Consider the following 18,370-nt stretch of genomic DNA (forward strand, 5'->3'; position numbering starts at 1 on the left):
GGGCGTTGTGGTTAGTGGAGGTGAGACATGACGAATTGTTTGTTCAGATGAGATCACAAAAGCATCAATGTCTTTGGAGGAAATTGTGAGAGACAAGGAGCGAGGGCTTGAAAAATAATAATATATAATATTATATATATTTAGAATTTAATCAAAAGTCTTTAAATATTTGTTCCCATGGCCCCAGTTTTTGTGAATTTGTCTCGTACAGACACAAATCTTGTCGATCCTCACTTGTAATTTTTTTGGTTCAGTGAATCTACGAGCAAGTTTCCTCTTTAGATCTTTGTCCTGTAAAACAGTCAGAAGGCATGTGAGACAGCAAACGGGCAGAGCTTGTATTTTGCAGCACATGCAGTAAACCCATGCTGACTGCAGCCGTGTGTCTGTGTGTGTCGCCCATGTGTGCGTGTGAACATGCTCATGCCCTCATGTGTGTCTGCAGGCGTGCGTGCTTATCCACCTGTGTGTGTGTGTACTTTCCTCGGCTCAGCTCGGGAACTCGCCGGCGTGGAGAAAGCGCCGACCGTCGCTGAGGAGACGGACATCGATGCGGAGGAGGTCAACCACACGGATGCAGCGCAGGAGTCCAACGGCAACAGAGGAGTGACGGATCTGGACGCTACAGCCAAGAGCAGTGACCTGAACCGCTCTGGAGACAAGGTACGGCCGCTGTGGGCAGCAGGGCCCTGACGGAGGCTGGGGCGCTTCCAGCCTCGTAGACAGCGTGAGGTTGTCATGAGGCTGACGTTGTGCTCTTCACCCGCGCTGGGAGGATGTGCTGCCTTCTGCTCCTTCTGTGTATGCTGTGTTTTTGTGTGGAGTTCTGAGTGGGCGCTGATGACAAGCTGCATATGTACAAAGTATAAACCCAGTGTTGGTGTGGGTCAGTTCAGTAAGAATAAGTAAAACCAGGAGGAACTCCGCTCCAGCGCCAGCTGACTTATGTTAATGTGCAGCTCTCCAGTTCGCTCTGCGTCGCATACTTTAATGTCAAGTTGTAAATCAAAGGTCCACTAACTGTGCTGAACTTCTGGTTGAAGAGATACTGATTTAAATTCTTACACCTTTCTGGTGTGAACGCTGACTCACCTGCAATTTGTCTTCAGGTGAAGGCCTGGTGACTGAGGCTGCTGCACCTCTGTCTTCTTTTGTGCGAATTCTGACAACTAGCAAAGGCGTCAGCATGTAAAGTAAGACAATAGACACAGATAGATTAGGATCTGTGAGGGACCAGTGAGGATCCGTCTGCTCACAGCTGTGAGGGACCAGTGAGGATCCATCTGCCAGTGAGGATCCGTCTGCTAACAGCTGTGAGCCAGTGAGGGACCAGTGAGGATCCGTCTGCTCACAGCTGTGAGCCAGTGAGGGACCAGTCAGGATCCGTCTGCTCACAGCTGTGAGCCAGTGAGGGACCAGTGAGGATCCATCTGCCAGTGAGGATCCGTCTGCTCACAGCTGTGAGCCAGTGAGGGACCAGTGAGGATCCGTCTGCTCACAGCTGTGAGCCAGTGAGGGACCAGTGAGGATCCGTCTGCTCACAGCTGTGAGCCAGTGAGGGACCAGTGAGGATCCATCTGCCAGTGAGGATCCGTCTGCTCACAGCTGTGAGCCAGTGAGGGACCAGTGAGGATCCGTCTGCTCACAGCTGTGAGCCAGTGAGGGACCAGTGAGGATCCGTCTGCTCACAGCTGTGAGCCAGTGAGGGACCAGTGAGGATACGTCTGCTCACAGCTGTGAGGGACCAGTGAGGATCCATCTGCCAGTGAGGATCCGTCTGCTCACAGCTGTGAGCCAGTGAGGGACCAGTGAGGATCCGTCTGCTCACAGCTGTGAGGGACCAGTGAGGATCCGTCTGCTCACAGCTGTGAGGGACCAGTGAGGATCCATCTGCCAGTGAGGATCCGTCTGCTCACAGCTGTGAGCCAGTGAGGGACCAGTGAGGATCCATCTGCCAGTAAGGATCCATCTGCTCACAGCTGTGAGCCAGTGAGGGAGCAGCTCTTCCACTGCAGGTTCAGCCTTCATTTCCTTCAGTCTTTGAATAATAGAGCCTTCGGATCCAATGTGGTCGTGTTAAGCAGCAGTAGAGTCCCGTTAACACTGGATCTGTGTTTATAGCATGTGTGTTGGACGACCACTGTCTGCCCTGCTTCTCTGGCAGCTCTCATCCTGCTCATGTGTTTGTGTTTGTGCGGCGTCGTGGTGTCAGAGATCTGATCCGTCTGCTCTCTGTGGAAACTCACCAGCAGCAGTCTATGTATAACCACAGACACGCTGAGCTGGCCGAGCAGCGTGCGGGTGTTGTTTACTGGGATTTACACTAGTGCGCACAGCAACATTGGTTTTGATGAATGCGTTGGAGGACGAGATGAGGTTGTGCTGCTGTTTCTTCCCTCTCCCACCTCCTGGTTTTCTGAGCATTGTTTGGTGAATGAAAGCTTTTTCAAAGCTTTCTAATCGTTTTGCTGTATCAGGAGGGTTTCTGGAGGAGTTGTATCACTACTGTACAACGCTGCTGTCAGCTTCTGACGCTGTGTAGTCTCTAGTATGAGTTAAAATACGTGAAGGATCCTTGACGCTCCCTAAACGTTGTTTAAAGACATCGTCCCCCACTGGCTCCGCCACTGTCTGTGTGGAGCTGGACACGTGTTTATGACACGTGTCCAGCTATTTGCACCTTTCTGATCCCATTATATATGGTTTTAAAAAAGACATGACCGTGATTTGCTCTTGCTGACTGCAGCTGGAGTGAGGATGTGCTGGTATGAAGCTCAGAGAATACGTTGACCTGATTCTGTGTTTGGTGATTTGACACCGGTTTCTGTGAACTGTGTGTTCAGTTCAGCTCTTTGTGTTTTTAGCAGTAGTTGCTGACCCTGATCTGTAGTTAACTCTGGTCAATTAGCTTTCTCTGCCTGAACTAATGGTAAATAATTAACAGACGAGCTGTTGAGCACCACTCCAGGCCAGAGTTTATTAAAGTTTATATCAGGACCCGGGTGACAGCGTTATGTTACCTTAGGCTCCACTCGTTTATCACTCGCCAGAGCATGACTCGTGGAGCCACTCTGGGATTCCACTGAGGAGCCACCAAAGCAGGCTGTTCAGGGGCTGAGCCGCTCTCCAGGCCCATTAACATTAGTTATGAGAACTTTCATTACAGGCGCTGATTGAAAGCAACGTGGCGTGAAATCTCTGAAACAACGAGCCCTTAGTGTGTGTGTGTGTGTGTGTGTGTGTGTGTGTGTGTGTGTGTGTGTGTGTGTGTGTGTGTGTGTGTGTGTGTGTGTGTGTGTGTGTGTGTGTGACCTGCCTTTGTGCATGTTTACTTCGTTTCCTATGACACATGTCTTAACTGCTTGACAGATTAAAGGGAAATGTGTGGGGACAAGTGGAGGGAAGTAATATTGAATCGGATGTGTGAGTCCCTGCGTTGGTACCGGTGTGCGTGGATTTGATAACACAGCTGTGTGCGTGTGCAGGATTTGATTCACTGCTGCAAGTCTCTGGACGCTCATGAAAGGGAAAGCAGCCTGTGAGAGTTAAAGTTCATTCTTTTCCTGTCAGCTCCTGTTAGACTGACAAATCTCTCGGCGCCCAGTGTTCTAATGATCCCAGATGACTCGCTCGCATCAGTCCTCGCTCGGACTCCTGTCCAGAGGTCAAGTCCGGGTGTTTAACCGAATCCAGAGTGTCACTACAACAGCAAAGCAGAAGGATGCTTCTCAATACAGTACAGTAACAGTACAGAAGAGAAAATGTCAAGTTTGTTGCAAAGCCTGAAAACAAATACCTTGGTTTTATTCTGCAGCTTAAGTTGAAGCTTCTGTTGCTGTTTGTGTAGATATTGTTCATGGGGACGCGGCAGTGATGGAGGTTTTGCCTCTGGCCCACTCAGATGCTTTCAGGCAGGTGTAAACACTCTGATCTCTGTGTGGAGCGCTGCAGGCAGCACTTCACTGGCAGCCCTTTCATTCTCCTTTTGCTTATCTCTCATCCCGTCATTAGTGTCTCCGTCCATCCAGGCCTGAAATCTGTGGCCCACTAACGTGGACCCATCACTGTACTGAACCAGGCTCAGCCCGAGGCTGCAGGGCACAGACTCAGAGAGAGTGGCTGTTAACACATCACGCTGAAAAGCAGGAGAGCTGAGTCAAACACAGTTTAGTCAGCGCCTGGACCGCATCAAATGTTTCCTCAAACCAATGATGGCATTCATCAGACCCCTGGGCCATGAATTAAATGAGGCAGTCAGCGAAAGCGACAACCGTGCCTCAGAGCAGCCATGTTGACCAGACACCAACAGCTGAGAAATCAGCTCTCATGCGAGACTTGAAATGAAATTGTAAAGATCTGTGACGAAGCTCTGATCATGAAAAGATGCTGCAGAGCATAGTTACAAAAACACTAATAGCCTTGGGAGAAAAATAATTTAACAGCACTCAGAAAAATCTCAGAAAAGGATTTTACTGGTAAAGTAAACTCCAGCTCCTTTAGTACACGCACACTATTATATATTATAAATGATTTATTTACTTGATAATGTTTATTTTTTAGAACTATTTTGCCTCCGTGCTTTCTGAGGATGGAGTGCCAGGAAAAAGCAGCGATGAGGCTGGGTCACTTGCTTTTGAAACTTTTCTGGTTGTTATGTATTCAGCTGTGTTAACTCACAGCCACACTGGACTGGAGCCTTTAACAACATCTAACAACCTCAACCACACACACACACAGTGTCCAGAGACTCTTCAGACTCACACATGAGCAGCCAGTAAAACTGCACTGATGGTAAACTGTCTGGGTTTGTGTGAAAGTCTCACACGCGTTGTTGTTTTCTGGTCTGAAGGTCGACGGTGACTTCGAGGAGTAAAAGCAGCAGCCACAACGTCAGCGTTTCCACACATGGCCTTTTAGCCTTGACTGACTGTAAATGAAAACTGCATGTCTGGATTCTCTTAGATTAGGTACTGTTAAGCTCTGGGATATTGTGAAGTGGACAAGATAAAAAATGGTGGAAACCAAACTCACTGGAAGCCATGAAAACTATAGTGTCTGCAGGTTACGAGGATATTTAGCAGTAAAGCCTACTGTAGCAGCCTCGTGGTTATGGATGAAGACAATCTAGCTTGTAGAACAGAAGATCCAGAACTTCCCAGGCCAAGATCACATGTGGTCCACGGGCCCAGAGTCCTGCTCACACAACCAGTTAGTGACGTTCACCCGGTGTTTCTGCTGTGAAACAGTAGCTGATTAGGCTGGAATCCAAATCAAGCGCTGATAACTAATATCCTCGTCCTTAATTACATGCAGAGCAATGCTGACAACGTGGCACCATTAACAGTTAATAAGGTCCTTTAATGAGGAGCCATTAGCTATTGTGGTACATGGAGCAGCTGAGATGTCATAAGGGCAACGAACTCAGGTGGGAATGTTTTTAACAAGCTTCCACATCGTGCATTTGAAATTCTGTGATTCTGGTGTCAAAAGCATCCGATGGAAATGGAAACGCTTATCAGCAGCCGCAGCAGCTGATGGTGTTGAAAACATGTGTTAGTTTGACCTTTTCCTTTTTCGCCTGGATGTGAATGAAACATTTTTTAATTCCCTGTGACCTTGGCAATATTAGCTGTGAGCTAGCAGAGCATTGTTTGGATGAGCCCCTGCAGCCTGTCTGGAGGCTGGAGAGGGTGCAGTGGTCCATGGTCCTGCCTGCTGTGCAGTTTGCACCCCCCACACAAAGTCAGGTTCATTCATCTTCACCTGCAGGATTCCCACGTTAAAGCAAGCAAGGTTCCAGAGGGAGAGATTGGTTGATTTGGTTGTAACATACAGTTACATGAGTGATGCTGAGGAGGATCCACTGAGACAGTGAGTCCAGCTCAGCTGATCACGTTTCATCACCTGATTAAGAGTCTCTCTGCTCTAGGTCGTAAGGTTGGTGGTGTGACCTGACATTACAGGAGAAAGTGCAGCAGAGTGATTTCGCAGCAGGCTTTTCCTCCTAAAGCCCTGACAAGGTTGTAAACCAGGGGTTGAGACTGTTGGCATTGAAGGAAGCCAGACGCTCCGTAACCTTTCAGCTTTTATGGCCAGTGTTTGTGTGTCTTTGTTGGTGTGAGTCTGTCTGTGAGGGGGCAGTTTATTTGACAGACTGAGCAACTGGTGTAATCACAGCTGGAGGAGTCGGGTCTATTTTTAGTTTCCTTTGTGTCTCACTCCCCACTTAGGCTTTTTTTCCTGGGGTCTGCTCCGCTCTCAACAGTAAAGGAGCTGCCGGCTAACAAGCGGTATCGGAGCGCATATGTGGGAACTACATGGTAATGATGGAGGTTTGCTGTGGCGGCTCAGGCTGCAGCTGCTGTCGTGAGGAATTCCAGCAGCAGGTCACTTTGCTCCGTCCTCTTTAACTCCCCCGCGCTGCTGTCTTCTGTAATTGGTTCAAGTGTGGTAAACAGGTTCAGGCTCCAGCGCAGGGACGGCTTGTTGTTTCTCATTCTCCGCTATAAAGCCGTCCACTGAAAGTGAACACTTCCACTCAGCACATGGACGCGAGGGCTCGTGGAGGTAGAGTTGGAGTCATATTTCATTCCAAGCTTGCTTCTTTCTACAGTGGCTTATTTATTCTATCCATCAATAAGCAGCTCCCATCTTCACGGAACTGGACTTTTTCTAATATCTGTGTAATACATACAGATATGATGCTTTTAGTGTTCTTCACGTTCTAAATGTTAAATATTTCTGTCTTTGGCTTTTCTGCGGCTATAGCTTCTCATGGCACAGGGCCTTTGCTAACGCGCCCCTCTCTTCTCCCATATCTGTTTGCTAACGCTACCAAGAATAAATAAAAATGCCAAAACAAATCTTGCAACTCTTGGTGAATCTGTCAACCCATTTTAAAGTGAGCTCCCGGCGTCATGCGCCTGCTGAAAATGCTTTGCCATCCAATCTTTGGAGCGTGTTAGACGCAGAACCGTGGCATTTTTGAAATTACAGTAATTGGCTCAAGGGGAAAATTTAATTACAAGTCAAACGAAGGTGATATATTTGAAAAGTGCTGTTTGGCCTGGAAGGTAAAAGCATTGAGTCTGGTTTGCTGTTTGATTCAGTTTTATGTAATTCAAGAAAAACATCAAAATTCAGTTAATGGGATTCATAACCCGGAAATAATCCAAAGAGAAATCACAAAAATAGTTTCTATAATCTCTGCTAAAACCTGACGCACAGCACACAGAAAGCTGAAGCTTTAAATGCTTTAACTGACGACTTTTCCAATAATTACACTTTCACTAACAGACCTGTTGTTATGGAACATGGAGTAACGGTGAAATGGTGCCGACGGCTGCTTCTTGTGTTTCTATCTTGAATTTGCTTTGGGAATTAGACGTCTTCCATCTGTGCTCTACAGTTTCTGTTACTGGCAGCTTGTTTGTGTAAGGACCCATTTAGTTTCAGCGCTGAATCACCCATTCACTCTGACAAAAACACTCATTCACGCGTCAGCCATGTGACGCGTGATGGACACGCGTCAGCCGTGTGTCCATCACACGAGGACGGTTTCCTCATTAACCCCAATCGTTCATTCTTTGTAAGAATGATGCATTTTATTTTTGCCCTAGAACTGTTTCTGTTCTTTGTGAGCGACCAGGAGGAACTGGGAACCTGGTTAGAGCTGGATTTATAGTAAAAGCTTCCTCCGTGCTGTTAAAGAAGGAATAGTTTGACCTAGGACTTGACTGTGTTTTGAGATTTACTGCTGAACTCTTCAAGTCACGTCCAACCTCCCTCTGTGCTTCATGCTCCCTCCATCCACCCTACTGTCACAACATGCCTCCCAGCATTGAACCAGGGGGAAGAACAACGTATCGCGTCAAGCTGATGCTTTATTTCACCCGTATCACGATTAAGCCTCCAATCAGCGTCACAGACTGTGTTCTGGTTCTGGTTCTGGTTGACAGATGGAGAGGACACAGTGTGACTGGTTACTGGCGCACCGGACCCGTCAGGAAGCTTGATGGCGTTGGTTGAAGGATCTCTCGGTCCCGAAGTTCATTATTTTTGGATGCTAGTGTGATCTAGATTCTCTGCGCCGCTCATTTCAAACTCATGCTGATGATGATTCAGCCTTGTTTTGTTGATGATTTGCACTCTGGGGCATTTTATTGATGCAGTTGCTTGTCCTGATTATATTTATTTATTCATTAATAATTAATTTCTGTTTTCCTGCATTTGCGTCAAAATTTTTTGTCCGCCCAACTTTCAGAAAGTGATTTGTGTTGAATCATAGTTTTTCTAGAAGTTTATTTTGCATTCATATGAACTTCTCCAACTTTTGTGGTCTGGATCTATGCCATAATTTTTGTTTTGAACCAGTAATGAGCCCGACCTTCAGCCTGACAATCACTAAACAGGTTTTATTCTGTTTATTCAGTAGTTGGTATGTGTCTAATGATTTAGGCCTAACCTGTGACGTTCGCCCTCTCTCTGCCCGTCTCCAGGCTTCGGAGGAGGCCTCTCTGCTCGTGTCCAGCCCCAGGATGCTGCTCCCTGCGGCGGGCACACTTCCACCAGGGGCCCCCCTGTCAGTGCACCACCAGATCCAGCTGCTCCAGCAACAACTCCAGCAGCAGCAGCAGCAGACACAAGTGGCTGTGGCACAAGTACGACACACACACACACACACACACACACACACACACACACACACACACACACACACACACACACACACACACACACACACACACACACACACACGGAATCTTGAAGTTTTAGGGATGTGTAGAGAGACACTGATATCTCAATCAATGTGAAAATGAAGGTAGAACACACACACACAGGCCTGGACCTGGCAGTTTGATAAACAGTCGGTCCACCCACCTTCCATCTATACGTCAGTAAATAAAGACATCTGTCATGGCCGACATCACTCTCCAGATCAGATGTGACTGGAAACAGTTGAGCATCATTGTCAGAGCGAGAGCGTCAGTGATCAACACGTGTGTAATCCAGCGTGGACGTTCGTTGTCCAGTGATGGTGACAGTGGAGGCAGGAACCCCCACACAGCTCCAGGCAGGAGGACCCCTTCACCATTCAGCCTGGTTGATCCGTATGCGACAGATGCAGGCGTCCTCATTAGACTCAGCCGTTTCCTGTCTTGACCTGAGAGACGTTGAACACGTGCAGCAGCATTAGACACACATCCACACTGAGCGTCCCCAGACGTAAATGTAATTAATTATACCCTGATGAAGGCCGAGGCCAGTCGCCCTGAGAGACGCTGACGTAGAGCTTTTTAGAATAAGTCCAAACTGTTCAGGACTTTTACCTGACGCGGAACATTTCAGCTGAGCACGTGCGTCCCAGCAGCGTTCCTCTCTGACCTCGGCTCTTTGGTTTGACTCCGTTTAACAAGGTTTCCCCTCTGGTTCCAACTTGTCTGAGCTGCGGTAGCGGCTCATTAGTTAGCTTTCACAGCATATAAATGAGTTTTCACTGACTCGTCACTGATCTGCCTGTCTAACTCTGCTGGAGTTACTGCTGCTTAATGGAACTTTGAAAGTAGTGACAGTTTCAGTCATGACTGAAAATGTTCAAATTCATCAACCTCTTAAAATTAGATGAACAATGTGAGACGTGGCTCAAAATGAAATGTACTGATTTTTTATTCAGGCAAATATGGTGTTTTAGTTAAAGAAGCAACACAATTATTACCCAGCAAAGAGCCAACGGACACACACACACACACACACACACACACACACACACACACACACACACACACAAATATAAAGTGAATTGAATTGGATTCAAATGTGTCACCAGCTGTGATCGCTTTGGGATCTTTCTGTTGTGACAGCACGTCCGTAAACTGCAGCTGTTCAGCTCCACCTCCTCAGCGAGCAGCTCATCCTGCTGTTGTAACTGCACAGCACAAAGCTCAGCTGCACTTTAAAGTCCCAAGAATTCAGTAACGCGGAGCAGGATTCTTAGACTGTCCCAAACAGTCAATTGGGAGCAAAGCCTGAGCAGAGGTCACAGTAAATGGAGGTAAATAAGTGAGCTGGCCAACGCTGAGCAGTGGAGATAATTGATGAAGTGGCGGCGTTAGGCAGTGCAGCGATTATTGGTTCCAAGCGAAACGCCCGCTGCTTCATGACCTTTGACCTGTGTGCGACTTCCCCCTCCCCTCATTTTATTTTTTACTTGCATCTTCTCTTGAAGCACCTGTTTTTCTTTTACACAAAACCGTTTTAGTGGATTTGCAATAATCATTTCAGGAATAAATACCAGTGCTGGCATCAAAGGCAGCCGGCGTGGGCAGGCAGCACCACGATGCTAATCCTGTGAGGGGAACGTCCTCCATCCAGCTGCAGCAGAGCACACAGCCGTGCGTCTTCCACTGTCGTCTGCCGAGGCAGCGCTTCGCCTCCCAGCTCCTACTCTTCCTGTATTTCCCCAGGATTAGAGGCTAATCCAGGATGGTTGTGTTTCTTCTCCTCTGTGGTGCTAAGTAGTGGTTGTGTTCCACAGAATACAGATATCAGCTGTTGAGGTTCAAACACGCAAAGCTCAGTGTGCATGTTAGTAAAGGGTGTGGACGTGAACACAAGCAGACACGGCAGCACCGTGACTTTGCTAACGCGTTGACATGTCGCCTGCTGTGTGAATGTTTTCATGCTGAAGCAGAATGCAGAGACTTTTTGAACTATGAGGACAAAGAAATAGAAGATGGAAGCTGTCCTCAGGTGATGTTTTGGGGAGCGGTTTGGAACAAAGGGAGCGATGAAAAGGCACAGACACGTTGCAGCCTAATTAGAGCTTTAAGGAGTCGTTTCAGTCGCTTGAAGCTCCTTCAATTTCTTGAGGCTCAGATAAGAGGATAGAAAATGGTGGAAGCGGCAGGTTTATTACCAGGGGACCACCACAAGTGGTGCTGCTGTTAATTGGCTCTTTGTCTGAGCTCTGCTTTTAGGGTCATTGTTAGGCAGCAGCGTCTGCTCGGGGAGAGGCTGTCGTGTGGCGTCTGGACCGGCCGTGAATCCAGCTGTAGAGCCAGAGTTGGGTTTTACAGCCACAAACCACTCTCCGTTCCAGCGTGTTTGTCACCAGCTGCTGATCAGCCTGAAAGTGAGTGTGAGGCGATGCCAGCAGATCAGCACAGAGGTTAGCATTAACTCAGCTTATCATCGTATTACCTCCTTCAGGTACAAACAAGACCAGATGAAGAACACTTTATTTTTTACTGACCTGTCGTGCAATTCAGTTCATATTTAAGCTGGTCCCAGTTCAGTCATGCCCTGACTAGTGTTTCTAATAAATAAGCTTTTATGACATGGTTCTTCTTTATGCTTTATGCTTTTTGTACAGTTTACCTTATTTTGAGCTCCTAACAACCCCTCCAGGAGCCGAGCTACAAGTCAGGAGCTAAAAGCCAACACGCGTCTTTAGCTACATAGAGGTAGAGGTGTTGTCGCAGTCAAAGGACGGGATTTTACAGTCGATTCTATAGTAAAAGTAACAGATGCATCTTAATACTTAGTAGCTGCTGTTTGTTCCGTGCAGCTCAGTGAGACGTTGATAGGAGGCAGCACCAGGACAAACGAAACGCTTCGTAAAAGCTGAAAATGACAGCGGGACGCCACACTTTACTAATGAGTCTGTGGATGCGTCTCAGACAGAGCACAACCTGGAATCAGCTCTACTGGAGGATAAGCAGCATGATGGAGGTGGATGCGCGTCCTCCTGACACCTCCTGTAGAGATGTGCGATGGAGGTGCTGAAGGCCTCCAGACACAGGCTGTCGACCCTGTAGATGAAGGAGAGGACGAGGTTTCAGCTCTGAAAGGAAAACTGAGTGATTATGAACAATAGACACGAGGGCTGATTGAAGGCAGTTTGTATCAGACGCATTAGATCTATGATCATGTTTTTTATTCATATTCCTATTTTAATTTTTCCTTCTTCTGATCCTTGGTACATGCAGGTGGAGCTTGATTTTACATCACAGCCTTATAATTACCTTTGGCATCTGACACATTAATAAATGCTGCACTGCACCAGTCACTCAGAAAGTGAACGTGTATTCATCACTGGTGGTTACGGCCACGTGATGATACAGTGATCTACAGGGAAACAACCATCTCACTGTTGACTGGTTTCAGACCTTCCAGGAGTTTGTTTCATGGAGGTGTCACACAGCCGTCACTCTCCTTGGTCTGTTATTGTGACACCTTTTGTGTTGGTTTTTTTCACTGACGTCGAGAGTCGCTTCCACTTTGACTGGTTCTGTTTTTCTACTTCAGGCTGAAATGAGAAAGCGGGGAGTCATTACATGTTTCAGTGACTCTTATTCTACATGAGGCTCCGTGACTCACGGCCCTCTGCACCCGCTGCCTTCCTAAACACTCCTGTATTGATGAAACTATTTAGCCGAATACACCATGGTTTATGGTCGGTGGCACTAGAGCACCTAATTATTTTCACCTCACTCTCCGATATTGAATCAAAGCATGTTGGACACCTTTGGATGTCAGCTGTGTAGGAGGTAAAGCTCTGCTGGATCACGTTGTCTTCAAGGTTAAGCTTCATAACACGACGACGAGCTGCGCCTGCTGTCACAGAATCATTAATAAGTGGTCTCCTTCAACACAGTGGGATAACTCTGAACCATTCTTGTGATTTAAAACTTTGAGAATTTTTCCTTTAAAACTGCAAAAGCAATTATGTGCTCAGGAGGGGAGATGGCAGAGCAGGGTGGGAGGTGGGGGCACTAACGTTTGATTGGAGACTGAAGACGAGGAGCCGCTGCAGCTACAAAAGTATTTAGATACGTGTGCTCCGTTGAATGGTGTCGCTCTCCTTATAAATGATTCCACGTGTAATAGAAGCTTCAGCCTTTCAGCCTTTAATTGAAATGGAGTGTGAGCTTTAATCTTGCCGACGGCAGCAGGCTGTGGCATTAAGGTTACATGAGGATCAGAGCCACGGACGCTCCGCTGGTCCTGCACTGAACATCTGAAGCCTCAGTAATTACAGGACCCCAATTTAGAGCTGCTCTCATCTCTGTCTGATAGAAATCAGAGACGAGAGCTGCTGTTTGCAAATGTTTGCTGCTGCTCTGACTGTATTTGTTTCTTTATTATTGTGCGGGTGTGCCTCTGATCTGTTAACTCTCAGTTCCCAGACCTTCTTCACCTCTTTAAGGTTTTGGTTTTCATATTGTGACAATTAACTGGATCTAGTTTTAAGGCCACTAGGTGCTAGTGGTACAGTACATCTACTAGTACTGGATGCAAGTACCTTCAGGATTCTTTTCCAGTATAATCTATTGCTACTCATGGTGCTCTGTTAGCCGAACCTCTGCTGCAGCTTCATTTGAAAAGCTCACACACAGTTTTTAAGTTAAAACAAAGTCACTGATCAGCGTGTGCCACCTACTGAGCTGAGTCAGCCACATCCAGGTTTGATGGATCCATGCAGGCTCCAGGACGCATCAACAACAACACTGAAACATTTTCCTACAGCTCAGAAGTGCTGTCAGGTTGTAAATATTGAAAGCAGCTGCCTTCAGTCCTCTGACTCTAACACTCACGGAGCATGTTCCTCCTTCTGTCTTCTACCTCTCGACCCACTGGTCGCAGGTCCACCTGCTGAAGGACCAGCTGAATGCGGAGGCCACGGCTCGGCTGGAGGCCCAGGCTCGAGTCCATCAGCTGCTGCTGCAGAACAAAGACCTGCTGCAGCACATCTCTCTGCTGGTTAAACAGATCCAGGAGCTGGAGACCAAAATGTCTGGACCCAACACAAGTGAGTGGCTCACACACCGGAGAAAAGGGCAGAAACAACCTGCAGCAGACTGTGGACACCTCACAGAGCAGCCGTCCAGCTGTTACTCAGCTTAGATTACACCTGTAGTGACACTGAGCAAAACAGCTTCTGAATGAAAAGTCCTTCTATCAGTAATCTGAGCAGTATTAGCAGCATTATTAGTGGTTTGGTGACATTTTCTGTCTAAGTCTAACAAACATGATATGGATTCATATTTTTGTTTCTTCTTTACCTTGTAAAATCTTATGGGACTTCTTATAAAACGGTTCAGACCTCAGAGGTTATGAGGTTACGCCGAGGGAAGTAGTTTGTAGCTGCATCTGTGAGTGTGAGAAGACTCAGGAAGCTGCTGGACAGAGCTGAGGTCTCCTCCAGCTCTGAGGTGTTGGCTTGATGCGTCTCCACGTCATAATCTTCCTTGAAGGACTCATGTTGGAACGGTTTGATAATATTCTGTGTAGGCCTCCCTGTGCATCCAGACGTTTCACTGAGCAGCTGTGAGCCTGATGAAATGCTCTGAAACACGTTCATTTTTGTTTAGTCCAACGCGAGCATTGAATCATTGCAGTGGAATAAATAGTTTTGTTTGGCTTTTAAGGAACAGTAATCTGCGCTTCACTGCAGTTTTCAGATATCTATATCACACATTATTCGTCCACCTCAGTGAAACAACAGGAGCGATAGCTGGAGAATTCAAATTAAGGCTGTTTCAGGTTGAGATGCGATGGAATTTAAAAATGAAGTTTGCTCAAGTAACTTTTTGTCCTTTTCTTCTGTCTTTGCTGCTCTTCAGTGGGATCCCAGGACAGTTTACTGGAGATCACCTTCCGTTCTACTGTTCCTCCAGTGATTTGTGACCCCACCACCCCCAAACCTGACGTGTCCGCTCTCAGCCTGCTGGCTCTGGGCTCCAACGACGGGACCAGCAGCGCGTTCTCATCTTCCAACGGGACTCTGGGAAGCCCCCTAGGTAGGGACCAGTGTCTACTGAAACTCGAGTGTTTCCGTTTCCTCCCAGGACCCCCGGGGCCTCCTCCCCCTCGGCTGCCCTCGCTTCCTCCGCCACTCAAGGCCAACAGGCTTGCGATCAAAAGTTCCGAGTTCTCTGAGGACACAACAGAGTTGTCGCCTTGTGACGTCAAATCACTGGGTTGCTTGGACTTTGCGAGGTTCCGTGAATCAGGTATCGCGTCGGAGTACGAGTCAAACACGGATGACAGCGATGACAGAGAGGATGAGGACGATGAGGAGGAGGAGGAGGAGGAGATGGAGATTTTTGGTTGGGGGACGGACGAGGAGACGCTGAGACTTCTGAATGTCCTCAACAGCAGGGGAACCCCTGACTGTCTGGGGGATGAGATAGCTGTTTAGCTCCTACTGACATCAAACACACTCACTCACTTCGGGTCAACCCACAGGAACAAAATGTAGCAGATGCTTCACATCAAACATCAGGTTCAGTCTGAACCTCAAGCACATTTCATTCAATGATCTGGATGTGTAGTTAAACGCTGCAAAAATTCACACAGTTGATATGAGCAGTCTGTCGTCAGACAGAACCTGAGCAACGACGTCCCATTCACTGGCACATGAAACATGATCATCAGGCAGAGCCCGACACTTTGATTTCCATCTTACCTTTGTTTCCTTTCTTATTCATACCACACACACACACACACACACACACATACACACACACACGGTGCGCTCTATGACACAATCAGGGACCAGCAGCTCCAACATGTCAGACCAAATGCTAGCAGAGCTGCTCTGATGGAGAGACTCTTGTTCTTGCTGAGGTCAAAGGTGAATTTCTAATGAGCAAAACTGAAGACTTGGTTCTAATTCACGGAGGAACTCTTCATGGTCACTCAGACTATTTTTAGATAAAACTCTGAGTCTGTACTAACTCTATTCTCTACGTCCTGAGCTGCTCCTGCATGTTTGCACTCTTTTCACATGTCCACACATTCTTAATTTATGTAAAGCTGGTTTAGTCGGACCTTGAGGAACGTTTCTTTTATTCATCCCGTAAACAAACACTCCCCTCGTGCCAGAACAGCAGTGGTCTCATTTGTTGAAGCCCAGCTCTGTGTATGGCCTCCAGGCACAATGCAGTATTAAAGTGTTCACTTGTTTGACAAGGAATGCAGCAGCGTTTTCTTTCTGCTCCGTAACTTCAGTCTATCACCGTTTGGAGTCGACTGCCAAGATCCAGAGAGCGATGAGATCCAGTCGCATTAACCAGTGTCTAAACTAATTGTCCGTCAGCCACTGGCTTCCTGAAGGTGTTTGTATCAACAGATGAAAAAAGGGCCTCTATGAAATATTATTTATTACAGTTGTAATAAATAGGTTGGGCCACAAATCATGTGCACAAGTGGAACAAAGGTTTGTGTCATCCAGACAACAGGAACCAAATAGATCAGACTTCCTCCCACTGTAACTGTTGGTTGATCTGAACTGTGACGAACAAACATTCAGGAGAAAGATGTCGTCTCTGCTCCAGCGATGATAAACAGAGGTTTCATCTCCTGGCATCAATCCAGACCTTTTGTAGATTCTGTACACGTTGCCACAGTCCGTGCCCTCTGAAGACCCGAGCACCTGCTGTGTCCACACCTTTGGTTGTGTCTTTGCCGTTGGTGTCAGCTCTTAACTCTTCTTCTCTTCCTGCTTTGGGCTAAATAGTCTGTTTCTCATCTTTCCCTCTGCATCATCTGCATTTGTGCTAAACCTTCTCCTTCTCCTGTCGGGTGTTGGACCCGCTCTCGCTCTGACCTCTGCTAAATGTCAGATGCTGCTGATTTTCTGAGCGATCTCCTGTTGCTGCTTTATTAGGGATGCATGTTGTGTGGTTGCATGAAAGTAGAGCCGCCGGCCTTTTACCTTGACAGATGCTGGAGGTCACCAAATCCCCATGTGAAGCAGCGATGTGTAGCAGCTGTGTAGAAAACCAAGCCTGGCTTCTGGGGTTTGTGGTGAGTTCATGCAGAAGCAGAGGAAAATTAGTTTCGTCGGGTTATTAAAGTGCCAGATTGTGTAAAGGTTGGAACTTGGAACTGAAGTAGCGTTGATTTGCTTGTGACTGAGAGTTGTTCATCTCATTGTATTTCAACGTGTTTGACTTTAAACTTAACCTTTTGATGGACGTGTTACTTGTAAATGAATGTGTTTCCTGATGATTGTCTGATTCCAAATCTTTAGTTTTCACTCTGTCGCCCTCCCCTCTCTGTGGTTTCTCCCCCCTCACTGCATTAATTTAATTGTCCAACGGGGCTTGTCGTTGTCGTCTGAAGGGTACGGTGCCAGCAGGTCTGACCGAGCGGAGCACAACTTGGAGACTTGTATTGATTTTCCCGTCACGGGCTTGTGTTCTTGGAAAGCGGGGTTAACTACTGGGACAGCAAGGGAGCAGCACAGATCGATGCGCAGGCCGTCACCTGCAGGGAACCCTCGAATACGCACACGGCTGAACCACCACCGCGCTGTCGGCTGCTTTGCTGGAGCATAAGCTGGATTGGATTTTGTCAACTTTTAGCATCCTATCTACTGATCAGCGTCTCTGAAACAGAGAATCTGCTCAGCCTCTTGACCTAAATCCAACAGTTTCACTTCTGTTTTCAAGATAAGAAGCAGGCAGATGCCACAAACCCTCGTAAGGGCCCAGGTTTCATTTCAGGCCTGTGAACCTCCTGGTCTCTCACTGTACCACAGATTTGCCTCAGAGCCTCATTAATGCTCTCGAGGCCTGTTTTCTAAATTTGGTGGAACATAATAAATGTGTGTTGGCTCCTGATCCTGACAGACTTTTATTTTGTTGTGCTTTATTATAGTTTGGCTCTTCGAGCACAGAGACTATTAAATGAGTGCGCCCTGTGGTTACGAGGGCTTGTCTGAGGTTGTTTGTTAATGTCAAGTGGTGCTGACAGAGATATGTGGAGTTAGTGGGTCAGGAATAAACAAAGAGTACGAACACTTTCCACAGCACCATCACGCTGCTGAAATTAATGACCACGTCTGCACCAGACCAGCGCAGGGAGTAAAGGGACTTTAGGAGCTGGGCAATTAATTTCTCTGACCTCGGCCTCCACCACCAGCGAGGTCCTGCTAATGCATGGGCTCATTAGAGCGTCCTGACTGGAGCGCAGGACCCGTTTACGTGTCTGCGCATCAACTCATTCTCCGCCTTGGTTGCATCGAAGTCCTGACACAAATATGCACCTGTTAAAAAAAATGAATGATGCCAAAAGAATTGGCTCATCTGTATTGTTTCAGATCTTAAGTTTGATGCTTTGTTCTCGTTTGCATCAATGTAAATTGATTTTGGCATTTTGACTTTTGACAAACAGCTATGTTCAAATAGAAGAGGCTTGTTTTGAAGAATGGGCCCGTAAACAAAAAGGTTTTTGCCGCTGGTTCCAGTTGCTGAGGGTTAGACATGCAAAGAGAACTGATGACGTGGTGAAGGGGTAGCACGGAGGCGCTTGGCTGAGCACTCACATCTGGGTGTGGTGCCAATCTGCTTTGATATTCCCA

The 18,370-nt window shown here is 47.2% G+C and overlaps 1 protein-coding gene across 3 annotated transcripts in view; it reads left to right on the forward strand.

The window, feature by feature from the left end:
• The window catches only part of LOC114854109 (carboxyl-terminal PDZ ligand of neuronal nitric oxide synthase protein-like), an 81,627-nt gene that overhangs the window by 55,605 nt on the left and 7,652 nt on the right, over nt 1-18,370 (forward strand). Inside the window, exons 7-10 of one of the 3 annotated variants that reach the window (XM_029148203.3) lie at nt 494-663; nt 8,499-8,660; nt 13,645-13,810; nt 14,625-16,539. In XM_029148203.3, the coding sequence (XP_029004036.1) occupies nt 494-663; nt 8,499-8,660; nt 13,645-13,810; nt 14,625-15,202 (1,076 nt within the window). In that variant the 3' untranslated portion in view covers nt 15,203-16,539. Of the gene's footprint in view, nt 1-445; nt 664-8,498; nt 8,661-13,644; nt 13,811-14,624; nt 16,540-18,370 lie in introns of those variants that run through there. The other 2 variants (XM_029148202.3, XM_055508193.1) reach the window with 2 other exon arrangements.

The sequence above is a fragment of the Betta splendens genome, chromosome 4 (genome assembly GCF_900634795.4).
Source record: "Betta splendens chromosome 4, fBetSpl5.4, whole genome shotgun sequence".
Classification (NCBI taxonomy): domain Eukaryota; kingdom Metazoa; phylum Chordata; class Actinopteri; order Anabantiformes; family Osphronemidae; genus Betta; species Betta splendens.